Source organism: Lasioglossum baleicum, chromosome 6, assembly GCF_051020765.1.
Source record: "Lasioglossum baleicum chromosome 6, iyLasBale1, whole genome shotgun sequence".
NCBI classification, from domain to species: domain Eukaryota; kingdom Metazoa; phylum Arthropoda; class Insecta; order Hymenoptera; family Halictidae; genus Lasioglossum; species Lasioglossum baleicum.
In genome coordinates this window covers 4,172,023-4,186,825 of record NC_134934.1, presented here as the reverse complement: position 1 = coordinate 4,186,825, position 14,803 = coordinate 4,172,023, and the positions used below count along the sequence as shown (strand labels likewise).

General features: G+C 45.7%; 1 protein-coding gene across 6 annotated transcripts in view; it reads right to left on the bottom strand.

The window, feature by feature from the left end:
* The window catches only part of LOC143209405 (uncharacterized), a 141,946-nt gene that overhangs the window by 4,071 nt on the left and 123,072 nt on the right, over nucleotides 1–14,803 (bottom strand). For all 6 annotated transcript variants that reach the window (XM_076425004.1, XM_076424999.1, XM_076425002.1 and 3 more), the window contains 6 exons: nucleotides 5,396–5,643; nucleotides 4,144–4,645; nucleotides 2,503–3,967; nucleotides 575–1,327; nucleotides 335–501; nucleotides 42–241 (listed from right to left, as the gene is read on the bottom strand). In XM_076425004.1, coding sequence (XP_076281119.1) covers nucleotides 42–241; nucleotides 335–501; nucleotides 575–1,327; nucleotides 2,503–3,967; nucleotides 4,144–4,645; nucleotides 5,396–5,643 — 3,335 coding nt within the window. The remainder of the gene's footprint in view (nucleotides 1–41; nucleotides 242–334; nucleotides 502–574; nucleotides 1,328–2,502; nucleotides 3,968–4,143; nucleotides 4,646–5,395; nucleotides 5,644–14,803) is intronic.

Here is a 14,803-nt window from a genome sequence, read left to right as displayed (position 1 = left end):
AACAACATGTTTGTTTATTTTCTCCGAGGACTGTAACTTACGCCGAGCAAATTCCTGGGCACGTAGCCTTCCTTGTGGCCCAGTTTGCTCCACCACCATTCTCTCTCGTTGTCGTCGCCCTTCCGAAGCACAACCAGAGAGTCGCCGTTCTTCAGGGTCAGCTCGTCGGTGTGCTGCGCTTCGTAGTCGAACACGGCGTACACTTGCCCATTGTTCATGATGCCCAGCTTCTCTTGAACACCTGCGATGTTCAACAGTTCTTGTTAATCAAATCCCTTTAACAATCCGTTACCTGAAGAAACTGCTGTTAAATATAATTTGTTAATATACTGACTGTATAAGTATTCCGAGCAGCCGTCGAAGCCCTCCTCGTCTTCCTCGCACTTTTCCGCGGCAGTTTCATGGTCGGAGAGGGTGGTGGCGAAGATGCAGGCTCCGTGCTCGACCAAGAACCTGACCATCGATAAATTATTGCAGCTGGCGGCGCAGTGGAGCGGCGTCCTGTGGAATAAAATCACAATCAAACCCAGCCCGCTATCAAATTCATCAAGATTTCAACCAATCAAGTTCTTACCATCCGTCACTGTCCTGTGCGTTGACGTCGCAGCCAAACTCGACGAGGAACTTGACTATTTCCAGATGACCGGCGCAAATGGCGTTGTGAAGTGCAGTGATGCCCTCGTCGTTAGCCGAGCTGGGATTAGCGACCTCCTTCGCGGTCTTCTTCACCAGCTCGAGTTCACCCTCGAGGCTAGCGTCCAACAGAAGAGCTAGAGGATCGAAGGACACCCTTCTCGAGAGGTTCGCCTTCCCCGTGCTGGACTTCAGATTCCCCTTCTTCCTCCTCATGACCTCGTTGCCCTTGTCCGTATCCAAATCCGTTCTTCTGTCCGGATCCTTCTGCGCTTTCGCCTTGTCCTCGATGTTGATCACGTTCAACGCGTCGATGATGTCCGATTCCTCCAGTTTCTCATTGCTGATCACGTCCTCGATACTCTTCTTACAGTTGTCCGTCGTGTCGATGATCTGTGGCTGTTGTTGAGGCTGTTGCTGCTGTTGCTGCTGTTGTTGTTGCTCGGTTTGCATCAGATCCGCCGGGATCTCGGTCTCCGGGAAGAGAAACGCCGGTGGCATCTCGATCCGCCGGTTTATCGACACGTGGACATTCGACTTGGCGTAGCGGAGCTTCGGCTGTTCGGAGATCGGTGCTTTCTTCAGGGTCAGAGGCCGAGCCTTGATGATCTGGTGGTTACAGAACGGCGTCTCCGTCGGCGATTCCGGCGGCTCCGATGTCGGAATCGGAGGCGCGTCCTCCTCCTTATCCGTCCTGAACAGAATTCGGGCGAGATTGATAACAAGAATCAATTTGCTGCTCGATCCTTCCGCGGATCGACAGAAATGCGTTAATCGTCCCGAGGCGCGGGAAGCGGATAAATTTCAGTTCCCCGTCTCTCGGACTCTTTTTATCCTTGAACCGGTTCCGAACCCGCTAACTGGGTGACTGTTCGAATGTCAATGCACGCATTAGCATAGATACAAGATCATTTCGACCGACGCGCGAATGTTTCGGTCGCGATAAAACGCGCGAGATTCACGGAAGATATCGAGCGAACTCGTTTCAACAGGATATCGTGGAAATTAAGATGCGGGTTCCGTTTATAATCGAGAAAAGGACGAATTCGAATGGAAAGGCGCGGGAGTGCGCGCGCGCCTCGCAGACAAGCCGATCAGAAAACAAGGCCTCGATCGATCGAAGAGCTCGCAAGTACTAAAAGCTGTTGTCTCCACGGCACACAGCAGTCGTTCTATTTCGGTGTCTTTTATTCGAGACAGGCTTCGATTCACCGGCCAAATCGATCACGGACTAATTTACATTTATAATTAACCCGGTAATCGTTTTGTCATCCTGTGCCCGAAACCTTTGCCGTCCGCTTTCATGCGCTTTCGATCGTACCAACACCCCCTTGATCATCCTACATCTGCAGGATCCGCTGACAACCCTTAACGATCTACCCTTCTTCCCTGCCACTCTGCGAACCCACGAGAATTAAACTCCTCCAACTTTGAAGAAGACTCGGGAGACTAATACTTTTAATAAGTCTTCAACTCTTCCAACTTTCACGAAGACTCAAGGAGCTCCAACCTTGGGAGACTACTACTTTTAATAAGACTTCAATCCTTCCAACTTTCAGGAAGACTCAAGGAGCTCCAACCTTTCAACGTGGAGTTCCTCCAACGTGGATGAAGACGCGAGGACTTGAACTTTACTGAATCGAAGGGAGATTCGAGGACTAGAACTTTCAATAAACTCAAGTTGCTTTAACTTTGAAAAGTACTCGATCTTCTCCAACTGCGAAGAAGACTCAAGGAGTCCCTTCTAAGGACTGAAACTTTCGAAAAGATTTGTATTTCCCTAACTCTAAAGAATACTCAAGAGCTCCTATCTTTCTAAATCCGAAGAGGGCTCAAGGATTTCCAATGGTCATTATTAGGTATACGAACCTCGGGCTGATTCCCATGGTGTTCTTGCAATCGTCGCCGGCGGTGTCGACCTTCTCGTGATGGGTCAATCTGGGCGGTGGGTTCGGCTTGCTGGGCTTCGGGGGCAAAGCCGGCTTGGTTTTATCCTCTCCCCGGATCTCCACCAGGCTCTTTCTCTCGTTCTCAGTCTTCAGCCTGTCGAACTCGAGCGGCTTGTCGGCCATCTTCGCCGGGATCTCGAATTTCCCGTTGTGCTCGTGCTTCGCCGCTGAACTCTGCTCGTATTTACTCTGATTATTTTCGAACTTGACCGGTTCTTGTTTGAACTGTTGTCCTCCGGACTCATACTTGCCGGGAGGATCGTGTTTGAACGCCGTGTTCATTTCATACTTGACCGACGGTCTGACTTCGTGCTGATCGTGCTTGCCGTACTGCTGAGTATTCTGATTGGGATCATACTTGAGGACATGATGTTGCTCGTGCTTCGTCTGAGAAGCCTCGTACTTGCCCTCTAGCTTCGCGTTATCATACTTGCTCGTCTGATTGCCAGGTTGCTCATGCTTACTCTGATCGTACTTGCTGTGCTCGTACTTCGAGTGCTGGTCGTACTTGATCTGATGGGGATCGTACTTGAACGCGGGATCGTACCTTTGCTCCTGCTTGTGCTCGAACTTCTCCTGGCCCTTGTTGTCGAACTTCTTCTCGGTTTGGTCGATGCTACCCGACGCGGGACTGGTCAATCCTTGAGTCTGGTTGTACCTTTGAACCTGATTGCCGAAGTTCATCCCGCTTGACGAAGTGTGAACACTAGCTGGCAAGCTGGGGGAGTTCTGAGCCTGATACGACGAAGAGGACACGTGGCTGTTGGCTTGGCTAGAGTGCTGGACGCCTGGATAGTTGTGCCTCGAACTGTACGTTTGCTCTTGATTGGAAGCCTGATTGCTGGGCACCGATTGGTTCGACGACTGCTGCTGCTGGTTCGCGTTCTGCGTGCTCAAACCGACGAAGTTCTGAGCGTTCGCGTGCCCACGGCCTATCAGACTCAAAGTCTGCGGCATCACCGGGTGAATTTTCGTCGAGGAGGTTTGATAAATCTGCGACTTCACCGAGAAACTCGGCGCAACGCTCGACACCGGCTTCTGCAGGTTCCGATGGTTCTGGGTCTGCGTGATGGACACTGTTGTCCCCAAACTGGACGCCGAGGATCCGATGTTGTGCTGCTTCTGCTGGAGATTCCCATGCTGTTGCTGTTGCGTTTGAGCCTGCTGATGGTGCACCCGAAGATTCTGAGACAGACCATCCGGGCTGAAGTTGTGACCTGAACCGATCAGATTGTTGTTCGTACTGTTCGCGTTGTTGTTGTTATTGTTATTATTGTTGTTATTATTGTTGTTGTTGTTGTTGCAGGTCTGCTGCAGGTTCACAGACTGGCCGCCGATGTTTTGATTGTGCTGCTGCTGATTGGAGCCTAGGAGTTGCGATTGACCTGCAGAAATTAATCGAATAATTTGTACACATTAGTCATTTCTTGTCTTCTCTGTTGGAACATCGTTTAGGATGCTCCGAGCTTCGAATAATATTGTTATAAAATTGTCGTGGCCAATTTCCCCTATGTCTAGAGACTGTAAAAGGTTTGTAGAGGGTTCTTCGGGGTCTACGAACCTTGGATATGCGACTGTGACTGGCTGTGCGCGATCTGATGGCCAAACTGTTGGAAGGTGACCCTCTGCCCCAGCTGGGAAGCGCTGGCCGAGTGCTGGATCTTGTTCTTGTTGACATCGTCTTCGGCAGCTTTGAAGTTCACCGTGAACTTAGTGTTGTACGGCAACGTTTGGTACTTCGGGTCGTTCTTGTTTAGGTTGAAGTCGTTGTCGTTCGGTATATGGGAGTAGGGTTCGATTGCAGCTATGTTGCCGGCTGGCCTCGACTTCCCGCCGCTGTTGAAGTCAAGCTTCGACTCCGTGAACCCGGTGTTGGCGTTCCCACGGTTCCCGGAGCCTAGCTGTTGGCTCAGCCGCTGGTTCAAGGCTCTTTTACGCTGAAGACGACCCTGAAGCTGCGCTATCCTAGCGTCGATAGACGCCATTTCCGCTTGTCGCTGCGCCAGGGCCAATCGCTGCTGGGACACCACTTGGTTCTGCTGCTCGTTCATCTTGTTGCGGTACTGTTGGCCGAAAAATACAGCGATTTTACACTATCTGATGAATCTAGGATATACTCAGGGAGACATTCGTAGCATACTATATTACTGGTTATTACTTATTATTAGACTGTGGATGTTTATGCAATTTTCAATTTATCTAGACGAATGTTAAGAAAGTGCAATAAAATAGGATCTTATTTCCAGTGGTAGTAGCCTTTGCAGATCTAGAATAAATACAAATTCTACTAAGTAAATAAATGCATAAAGATCGAGACTTATTATGTAGGTATGAACATCCCGTTCGCAACCTTATTCTTATCGACGCCGTCTGCATTCTGGGTCGTTTATGTTCATGGCTAACTTTACTATTGTTGCAGACTTCGACAAAATTTTGAAAAATTCTGGAATACGTATCGAAGTCTCTCTATTTTAATATATTGTTACGAATATTGGTTAAGATATCGAAATTCGATCGTACCACTATCAAAGAAATGAAACTGTAAATGGAAAGATTTAAAGATTCTACATTTTCGAACCTCTCGTTCAGCCAAAATGACGGGATCTTTCGATCAGAAAAGGTCATCTATGTAGGACCTTTCGCATTACCGAAATCGAACTGTCCAGTCACGAGTGGTCATGCAGAATTTACTGCAAATGGAAGATCGGTGCAGCAGTGGTAATGCAGGGACTACTAGGAGCTTCGGCTAACGTTTTCCGGATCGAATGGTTTTCTCGGAGAATTTTCGGGAATGGGGGAAGAGAAGCACTCACCATAAGCTCTCGCCTGAGTTTTTCGAGCTCGGCGCTGGCGGGTGTCGACAGGTGTCCGCTGCCGGGACCACCGACGCCGCCGCCGCCCACTCCTCCTGGGCCACCACTTCCGGTCCCGGTACCAGCAGCGTTCTGTCGGCCCCGCAGCTCCTCCAGTTGTCTTGTCAGTTCCTCGACCTTCGCTACCGCCAACGACAGCTCCTTCTCCTTCTCGTTGAACAGCGCCCGGATGCAGTCCAGGTCCGAGGCTGCAACAATTAAATGAAAAGGAATCAAATCGATGCCATTTTCTCTGCAAAAATCCACTTCAATTGACCCGTATCCTCTCTTTCAGTCCAGAAGTTGGTCTTGTTTCTCACAATTGAAGCAGACAATTTTTATTTTCCATAAAAATCCGCAATTTATGCAAAACAAAAATGTTCTTCATTTTGATTGTGGGTAGCAGGAATAAAATAAAAATTGATTTCATCCTTCAACGACCTTGTTACATTAAAAGCAACATTTTTGACTAATTTTCATAAAGATCCGCAGTCTAATAATGTAAGTCGGCGAAACTGACTAGTAAACCCTGGCATTACGGATTCGAAAGGGTTGAACCGTGAAAGAGGTCGTAGGGGTTGAGGCGGTGGGTTAACCCGTGAGTCGTTCGTTTACGGAACGAGAGCATTCGCGAGCGAGGATCGCCATCTCCGTGCAAAGGGTGCTTTGTGTTTCGCGTGAGAACGATTTAATTTACTCGGCGCAACGGCTTTAATTTCCGCAAAGGCGGATCCGATAGGCTTCTCGCGTAATCTCCGGCGTCTGATGTCGGTCAAGTCGCGTCTCGAGAACCGGAAACCGATCCTGTAGCCTCGACAAAGGCGACAGGGAGCCTCCTCCGGCGAAACCTAACGATCTTCTGGCCGGTCAAAGCGATAGGTTCGCGCGACTGAAACTTTCTTTTAATTATTTCCCTCGGCCTTTGACGGCCGGCCCCCTCCTCGGCCCTGTTCGCGAGCTTTCTCCTCGTTTGAAATTCGCTCGGCGTTATCTCGATCCTTTTCGGCTCGCGATCTTCAAAGTAAAATTGTTAGAAACAAGGGGTGAACAAACCGGGATGAGGAATCGAATCTTTCCAGACGCTGCACGCGTCTGAAACGATTGTTCCGTCTCGGAAAAGAGGAAACAAAATTATCAATCGATCGAGTATCCGCTTGATCCTTACCGGCCATGATCTTCAGAACAAAGCAATTATTATAGAAATAAGAGGCGATCGACACGAAGAAACGGCTCTTTCCTTATCCGAGACAACAATTGTTTCGTCTCGCATGTGAAAAGAGGTGACAAACTTGCCGATCGTACGTTTCAGAGCCGGCGATCCTCTTCTCCACGCCATCGGTAATTGTAAGTAGCTTATACTCTTACTCAAGGGAACTCGGGGAAATAATTCACCGAATAATTAATCGCTCACGAACGGTCCCATTAGCTCGGAAATCCCCTCTAGTAGACCGTGAATCGTCCACTTAGAGGTAATTGAAGAGTTCCATCCGGGCTACGCTAAATTCGCAACTTTATGCATCTTTGCCTCCCATTTTATCTCCGGAGGAGTATAATCTTCCGGACTGTGGGACTCCGTGCAGCTACACTGCATTAAACGGCTTCGGGACGTTGACAAATCGCGGATTTTAGTAATAGAATTTCCTTCCAGACGTTCCAGATCTCTCGCTTTACAATTGCAGATCGGAAAGATGCATTTTGAAGAAAGTCCCGCGGTAAAATGCACTTTCTCGAGGATGAATTGCATCCAAAGACTCGTGCTTTCTCTGTTTGTCTCAGAAATCGAGGCGAAGCAAATTTATAATACACATTGCATCGCTTCGCAAACATCGGTATCTCTTTATTTGATTTTCATATGGGCAATGCGCCGTGTTAATGAAATATTCCAGAAGAGATAAGAGACACGTTCGTTTTCTCGTTTCTACAGAGCTCCGAGAGGTTGAAAGGAAATTGCTTTCGATTCTCCGTGTACGGAGCTTTCGAAATGAGTTTCGATGCAACAGTTTGATACATGAATTACCGATTTTTTATGCGAAGAGGTCCGCACTTGGGCGATCCGCGAAGCTAAACACGATGCCACGCGATTTTCTTGGGACTTGATCAGAGAAACGTGTTTGCCCGGTCTAATCGTTTCGATCGTTTTCTCCCACGGTACACATTCCAGTTGCTTTTTTCCTCGATTTTCCTGTCTGCTATTGTTATTTACGTAAGAAAGGTATCGCATTTCCGCCGGCGAAATAAATGAAGCGAGGAGAAAGAGAGTTACAAGGCGGTCCTCGGCTAAGATCCTGTCGGATCGAGGATCTCCACGCTCAACTGGAACGGGAGGTAGGGGTTTAATCGATCGTCGGAACGATTCTCTATGGTCGGACGATGCCGGGACGTGTTTTCCAGCGAATCGAGTCGGAAAACGTCGCGAACGTGGCCACTCGACCGCGATCAACTGTCTCGGTTTCGATATCGCCAGGAGAAGAATGGTCTCGGGAACCAGCAAACACCGCGTTACCTGCCTGGTCCACCGGGGTGGCAAGGGGTAAAAGGAAAAGGGGTTTGTTGCACCATCTACTACCGATCTATTTACCGAGAGAAAAGGACGTGGGAGCTATGCGATTCGACTGGTCGCGTTTCGTTTACTTATCTTTAGCCTCTCATTTCCTCGGATATACAGTCGGGGACTCTTAAAAATCGCACAACTGAAAATCTCACTTACTCATTCTCTAGCAAACTAATCGGTCTAACATCTTAAAAACATTCAAGTCCTTTGGACAAATTTTAACCTACGCAAGGTAATGTTCAGCTTCATGTAAGCTTCAGATTTTTGAAAAGACCTTTTATACGAATACCAAAAAAATTTTATAAAAAAAAAATTAAACCGTCTTCGATAAAACGCACTAAAAAAAAATGCACTAAGAAGTAGAAAATAAAAACAAAAATGTACCAGAAAGTATGAAATAATTTCCATTTAATTTATATGAATACACAGCAACTGGTAATATAAAACAAAAAAATCCACTAATAAGTATGAAATTGATTAAAATAAAATATTAAATACAATATAATCTTTTCGGAGGCGGCGCAAAATTGAAAATTTTCTACACTGGAAATTACGAAAATCCTTAAACTCTTCTACATGCTTTCACATATTCAGAAGGTTTCGTTCCGATTGGTTCATCCATCTCGGCATAATCGGTGAACATACATAGAAAAAAAGCGAAAGAAGGCACATACAGAACGAATTGAGTAACCTCCTCCTTTTTCGAAGTCGGTTAAAAATTAAATCTGTTTGTTTACTTTCTAGTCTGTGTTATTCTTCATCCCAAATTTATTAAAAACGAGGCTATTTATGAAATTGATTTGTCGGGGTCTAAGAGATCCCACCTGACTATTTATGTGTTATTAGACCTTACCTTGCAAGGGATAAAAAAGTTATGCGGTTTTTAACAGTGTCCACTCAATATTGTTCCCGACTGTACTTCTTATCTCTGGTAGCCCCTTGTTCGAAAAATCTATTTCTCCGAGAGTTATGGACTCGTGATCAAACGTGGATTAAGTTTCAGCAGATCGATCGGCACTTGGTTTTATTCTTCCAGTTAAACTTGCTCAACCTTGGTTCATGGTGTTTTCGTTTTGTCCGAGAGGAATTTTCGAGCTCGAAGACGATGACGCAGAACTGCCTCTTTTCCACGGATCGGTTGTGAGGCAATCATTTTTGTTGTTGGTCAGACACGCGGTTATAGCCACCGTCGATTGCGACAAATTTTATCGCTCGTGACGAAACTGTTTGCGCTCGATCTGTTCGTAACAAGTTTTCCAATTGTCTGATCTGGTACGGTGGACCCCGCCCGTTTACGATATCGCGTTTTCATTTTTACTTATGGTTTCCGAACACGCGAGTATTCCTCTATTTTATTTCTGTGCTCGATTCTACGCGCGAGTAATAGAGACGTTCTATATACATATAATATATCGATAACAAACAAGTGCGATTCGACTGGCGGATGTATTAAATTTATGTTTTATGATAGGCTACCGCTGTCCGAAGTGAAAGAGGAATGAATGAATATTGGAATTGGTCTGGCAGGCGGTCTATATTATTCATGCTTCTAGGAAACAGCGGCGATTGCTTTGACTGCCAAAATGAATGTGGATCAATGCCCATACATTTATTACTGCTTCTGAAATCATATTCTGTTGATTGTTTTGAATTTACAGCTTGAACCTTCACTCTTCCTACAGGGGTGTAACCACACCACAGACTAATAAAGAAGAACATGCATAAAAAGTTGCCGAATGGAACACATACTTCACAAAAAAATTTAAATCATTCCATTTATTATTGGTATTTATAGAGGATTTTTGTACGTTTAATTAAATTCCTTAATTTTTTCATACCTAACGTCACGGAAATTAATAATTAGAATAATTAATAATATTTACTTTACACGTTGCACTGAAAACAGGCGGGGGGTACGATTGCACGTATGATCACGGGGTGTTTCTGGTGAATGTCGAGCGAGGTTTCGAGCTATTAGTGTTCTTAATTGGCGTTTGTATTTAATTTGAGGCCGGACCGTAGATCAAAATCCACAGGATCAAGTGGTAGTTTGATTTTCCGATAGCGTTCAAGTCATTTCCGGCGGTATCTCGTCGGAAAACACGAAAATATGAAGAGGCAAGGGGACGGCACCGGAAAAGCGTAAAAGAATGCGAAAGAGGGAGCCCATTGTCCCCGTCCCCCTTTCGAGGGAACGATCGACGAGACCACGCCTTATTAGACCCTATCCTCGCATTCTTCGGTGCCCTTTTTCCCCGGCATATTGCCCGGCGACTTTCATATCGTTTGACATCATTTTCATATCGTTCGGTTTCCCACGATCCTCGTCGCAAAAGCGTCCAGGAACGCGCGAAATTTATTTTCCAGGGCCACGACGCGACTCGCCGCGCTTCACAAGAGTCGCCACCCGGTTTTCCAGGCGGAAAATTAAGTTTCCGTGTCGCTGCGAGCGGCGAATCGAATCGCGACGGAAGTCAATCGGCCGTCCGCCGTCTGCCACTGTGGAGCAATTAATTAACGAGTAATTGGAAACGTTAGCCGATGTTCACGGCGCGAAAGGCCGCGTTACGCCACGTTGTGTCAATCGCGATCCTCCGAGGCGTGAGTCGGAGAGTTTTCGTGAGAGAAACCGAAACGGAAAAGCGGCGCCTCGGCCAAAGGGAAACTCACCCGTTTAATTAAACGACGCCATTTTAATTGGCGCGTACAATTAAACAGAGAAGCCGGATAGATAATTTATCGAGCTCTACTCTCTCCTGGTCGACGATATTTTCATTGTCACTGTTAATGATCCTCCCCCAACCCTTTAATCGTCATCGATATTAATTAAATCCGGCGCGGAGGCAGTCGATCAATTATTCTATCGGTTCGTCAACCTGTACTCGAATAATGTTGCCCACGATTGATGGGGAGCGATTCGATACGGTGGAGAGACATTATCTGGTTCAATGCTACATATTTTTCGATTGTGTACATACCAAGGTCGGTCGTCATTTCTCTGGAGTTTCTTTATGGATTGTTATGCATTTATGCGTGTATGGATGGTACTCCGGAGTCAGTTTAGTGTTAACCAAAATGGAGTCGTCAAAATGGAACTGCTGTACTGTTTTATAAAAATGACAACACTGATATTATTGAAATTTCTTGCAATTTTTATAACAATTCGTGCTTGACGGAGAAGTTCATTTAATCATTTCTAATGGAATCATCCTTGCAAATTCGATGATTATAAAGTAAAAAATGTGACACCGGTCATTTGACCGGTCGTGGTTAGTATCAACCATTCTTTTTCTGACGGTCGAAACACGAGGAAAAATTGGTCGAGTGTTTTCCTATGTAATGAAATGTACTGTCTCACCACATCTCCATTTTCGCGATCATTGGACCGTCTTCAAGGAAGAGATAAAAGAAAGAACTAAAAACAGCGCTGATTCTGTTTGATATAACTGCGCGCAGAAGCGTCGCCGGTTTCTCTGAATAATTAACGCTCGCCTTCTTCCGGCAACGCAGTGTGTTCAGTTGTGTGTAAGTAGCTGCGTGTGTGAGGGGCGGCTGGCTCTATTAATCGGTTCGGTGGTTGATTTACGGTGTCATTGTGGTCACCGTGCGCTGGTGATTATCGATTTCGCGAGAACGCGGCATACATATTAAATTGTGGCTGGGAACGGGGCGCAGCTGCCGGCTGCCTTTCCGGAATAAACGGCCCACCCGTAATTGGAGGCGAGGGCCAATTAGACCGAGTCGAGGAGCAAGGCCGTTTCTTCGCGACAAGCGCGAACAAATGCTGCAAAGGAGGGAACAAGCCTAATTTTCCCTCGAGTTATTCCCTTTTCGAACGGCAGCCACAGAAACGGTAAAGAAAGAGAAACGGCTCCGAACGCCAAATTTTTCAGTCATTTCCCTTTTAGAACGTCGTCGCGAAGAAAGATGTAGAATAAGAATATGAAATAAAAAATATGGGTTTCCATTTGAAAAAATGAAGTTGCCCTTCATCTGACCCTTAAAGGGCCATTATGGAAAAATGTGCACAGCGCCATTAAATGTGCCCCTTCATATGAAGGATATTTTATATAAAACATTTTTTCATATTCCTGCTGGTTTCCGTAATATAATTGACTGTTTCAAGATAAATGGACCACCCTGTACGTATAACAGTATTTTTAATTTCCTCTAATGTTTTTACTGTTTTAAATTACTCCTTTTTTATTTTCGTCATAAGAAGGATAAAATCCGCTGTCTATATATAATAAATGGTCTACTCATCATTATCAGTAGACTGCAGACCTTTATGCGAAATAAAAATTGCTCGGACGATAGGGGATGCTATTCGTAACAAAGCTCTGGGGTATAGCGTGTTAATAAAGAGGCGGCGCGTGAGACGCATAATTGTCGGAGGGTTGTCCGTCAATTCGGAGGGGTTCCGAGTGCCTGATCGCGGCCGAAATGATGTATCGTCGCACGGAAGAGTCGAGTCGCGTCGATTCGCGGGATTGTCCGACGTCCCAGAATTCCATTATCGAATTCTGGGTATCTATAGCCAGATTACCCAGCTGGATGCCGGCTGCCGAAACTCGCGGAGCCTGTCAGCCGGCGTTGGGACCCGATACGCGTCGATATTTCTGTCGCGGGTACGACGTTGCGGATGGTAAATGGATTTCTGATGGCTGGAGAGAGCTCTGCCACTCGTAGAACGACTCTGGAAACCCGAACCTGCAACCCTTTTCCTCTCCTGCCTTTCCGAAGGGAAAATTCCTGCGAGAATAGTAAACTCTTTCACAATTTTTCGAGTTACAAAAACGCTTTCATAGGCACTGACTTAATTGATTTCTTTATTCAACCCTTTCTTTATTCAACCCAGCGTTACCATTTATTTTTTCTGCAACCCTCTCTCTCTCCTCCCGCCTTTCCGAAGGGAAAATTCGTGCGAGTATAGTAAACTCTTCCACAATTTTTGAAATTACGATAACACTTTCATATCCTATTATTGCACTACTATTTATTTTACGGGCGTGAAAGGCAAGAACAATCACGATCCCGGGGTTGTTGGACTGACAGTTAACTCGGCCAGGAAATGCTTCCACGGTATTTAATTTAATTCGCAATCGTCGGCGATCCGTTCCGTTCTTCTGACACCGAGTTCCACTTTTTCCGCGTTCCACCGATCCGACTAAACGTTTGCTCGGACGTCTGCCGCTTCGAAAGGATCCTTCATCCCTGGGGTGCAGGATTCTACGAACTTCCTGAAGTTGTTTGGAAGCTAGCCGAAGTTCCTGGTAGTTTACTCTTATGTTTAGACTGTGCCAGTCCGGTAGAACGTTCTGTGAAACGCGTTTCGAAACTTGTTCGACGACGTGCTCGATCGAGACACATTCGATTATATGTTCTCGTGCCTGGCAGAAAGCATGAGATCCTTCTGGGAACCGCCGAGGATCGCGTGTGGACTATATGCAAATCACTTCTTTTTTTGGATTGTTCAGTAAAGAGCAGAATAAATAACGAATTTCTTCGATCTGCTGGAAAATTGCTCTATTAGAATAAGAATTCCGATTTTTCTGACATATCTAAATCGAAATTGTTCAGAATAATTACTCCGGACCTTTTTCACTATTATCGAATTCGCGATGCTTAGGACCATTTATTTATCATTGATCAATTATGTCGTTCCTGATGTAGTAGCTACTCGTTTAATCCAATTGCCAGAAACTGGGTAATTAAAAGACGATTTTGTAGTGTCAATGTGGACGTTCGTCAGTACTTCGCAAACTCGAATATGCCGTAAATGCATAAAAATCCCCTCTCAAAGTCTTGTTTCGAACTTCCGAACTCATTTCCTCCGGCCTTTTTTTACGTCGATCGCAAAACTGCAATAAAATCAAAGGCTCCACGGTTGCGAAGGAATCGACAGACACGAAGAGGACCCTTCAGGACATCGGGAGCCCTGCGATGCTTCCAGGCAGAACTTCAAGGAGGTCACCGGTACCGCGTGAATATCAAATTTTCAGATGGAAAACTCGTACGCCCGCAAAAGACACCGTTGGTCCCCGTCGTAGTCGGGAAAACTTTTTCAACGAGAACGTTCCGCCCTTGTCTGGCGCAAAATTTTCGAGCGAGCCCCCGGGAAATAGGAAATCGGTGTACGGCCCCGGCGGCGACGGTTGCGATCAAACTTTTGCGATCGGGAAATAAAAATCTGTAGCCGCTGGATTACGATACTTTCCGCGGATAATATCGGGTTTTTTTGCTAGAGTTTTTAGGAGTTCGAGGAGTCGATATCGAGACAGGTTGTTTCGGACGCCTATGGCGGAAATTCGGACTGCGGAATATCGGATAGACCGGTGCTTAGAGGGCCTTGATCTTTATATTTGCACTGGAAACCACCCATGTGTTGCCGATTCGGTGCTTGCGTGCTTGTTTCTTGGTTTCGCTTAACAATCTTTCATTCATCTTGTTTTCATGAATATCTGTAACACTTTTAGTGCCACGTCTACCAAAAATTTCATGATAATTTTAACTTTTGAATTTCTATTTCGTTAAATAAATTACTGTCGTCCCATTTTTCGGACGGTTGAAAGAGTACTTCCAGCATCATAACCTCTTAACTTCTCAATTTTTACTTCATTAAATAAATTACTTTGACTGCACGATATTAAGCAATGAAAGCGTTGATACAAGATGTATTGATGCTCTCGGCGCACTGGTTCGATCAATTTTTACTTAAAAGTAAGTTTGCAAATTATCAAATTCAATTATCGACGTTTCGATCTATGTTTAGATCATTTTCAAGAAATGAATAATTGCGTCAGTAAATTATTAAACAA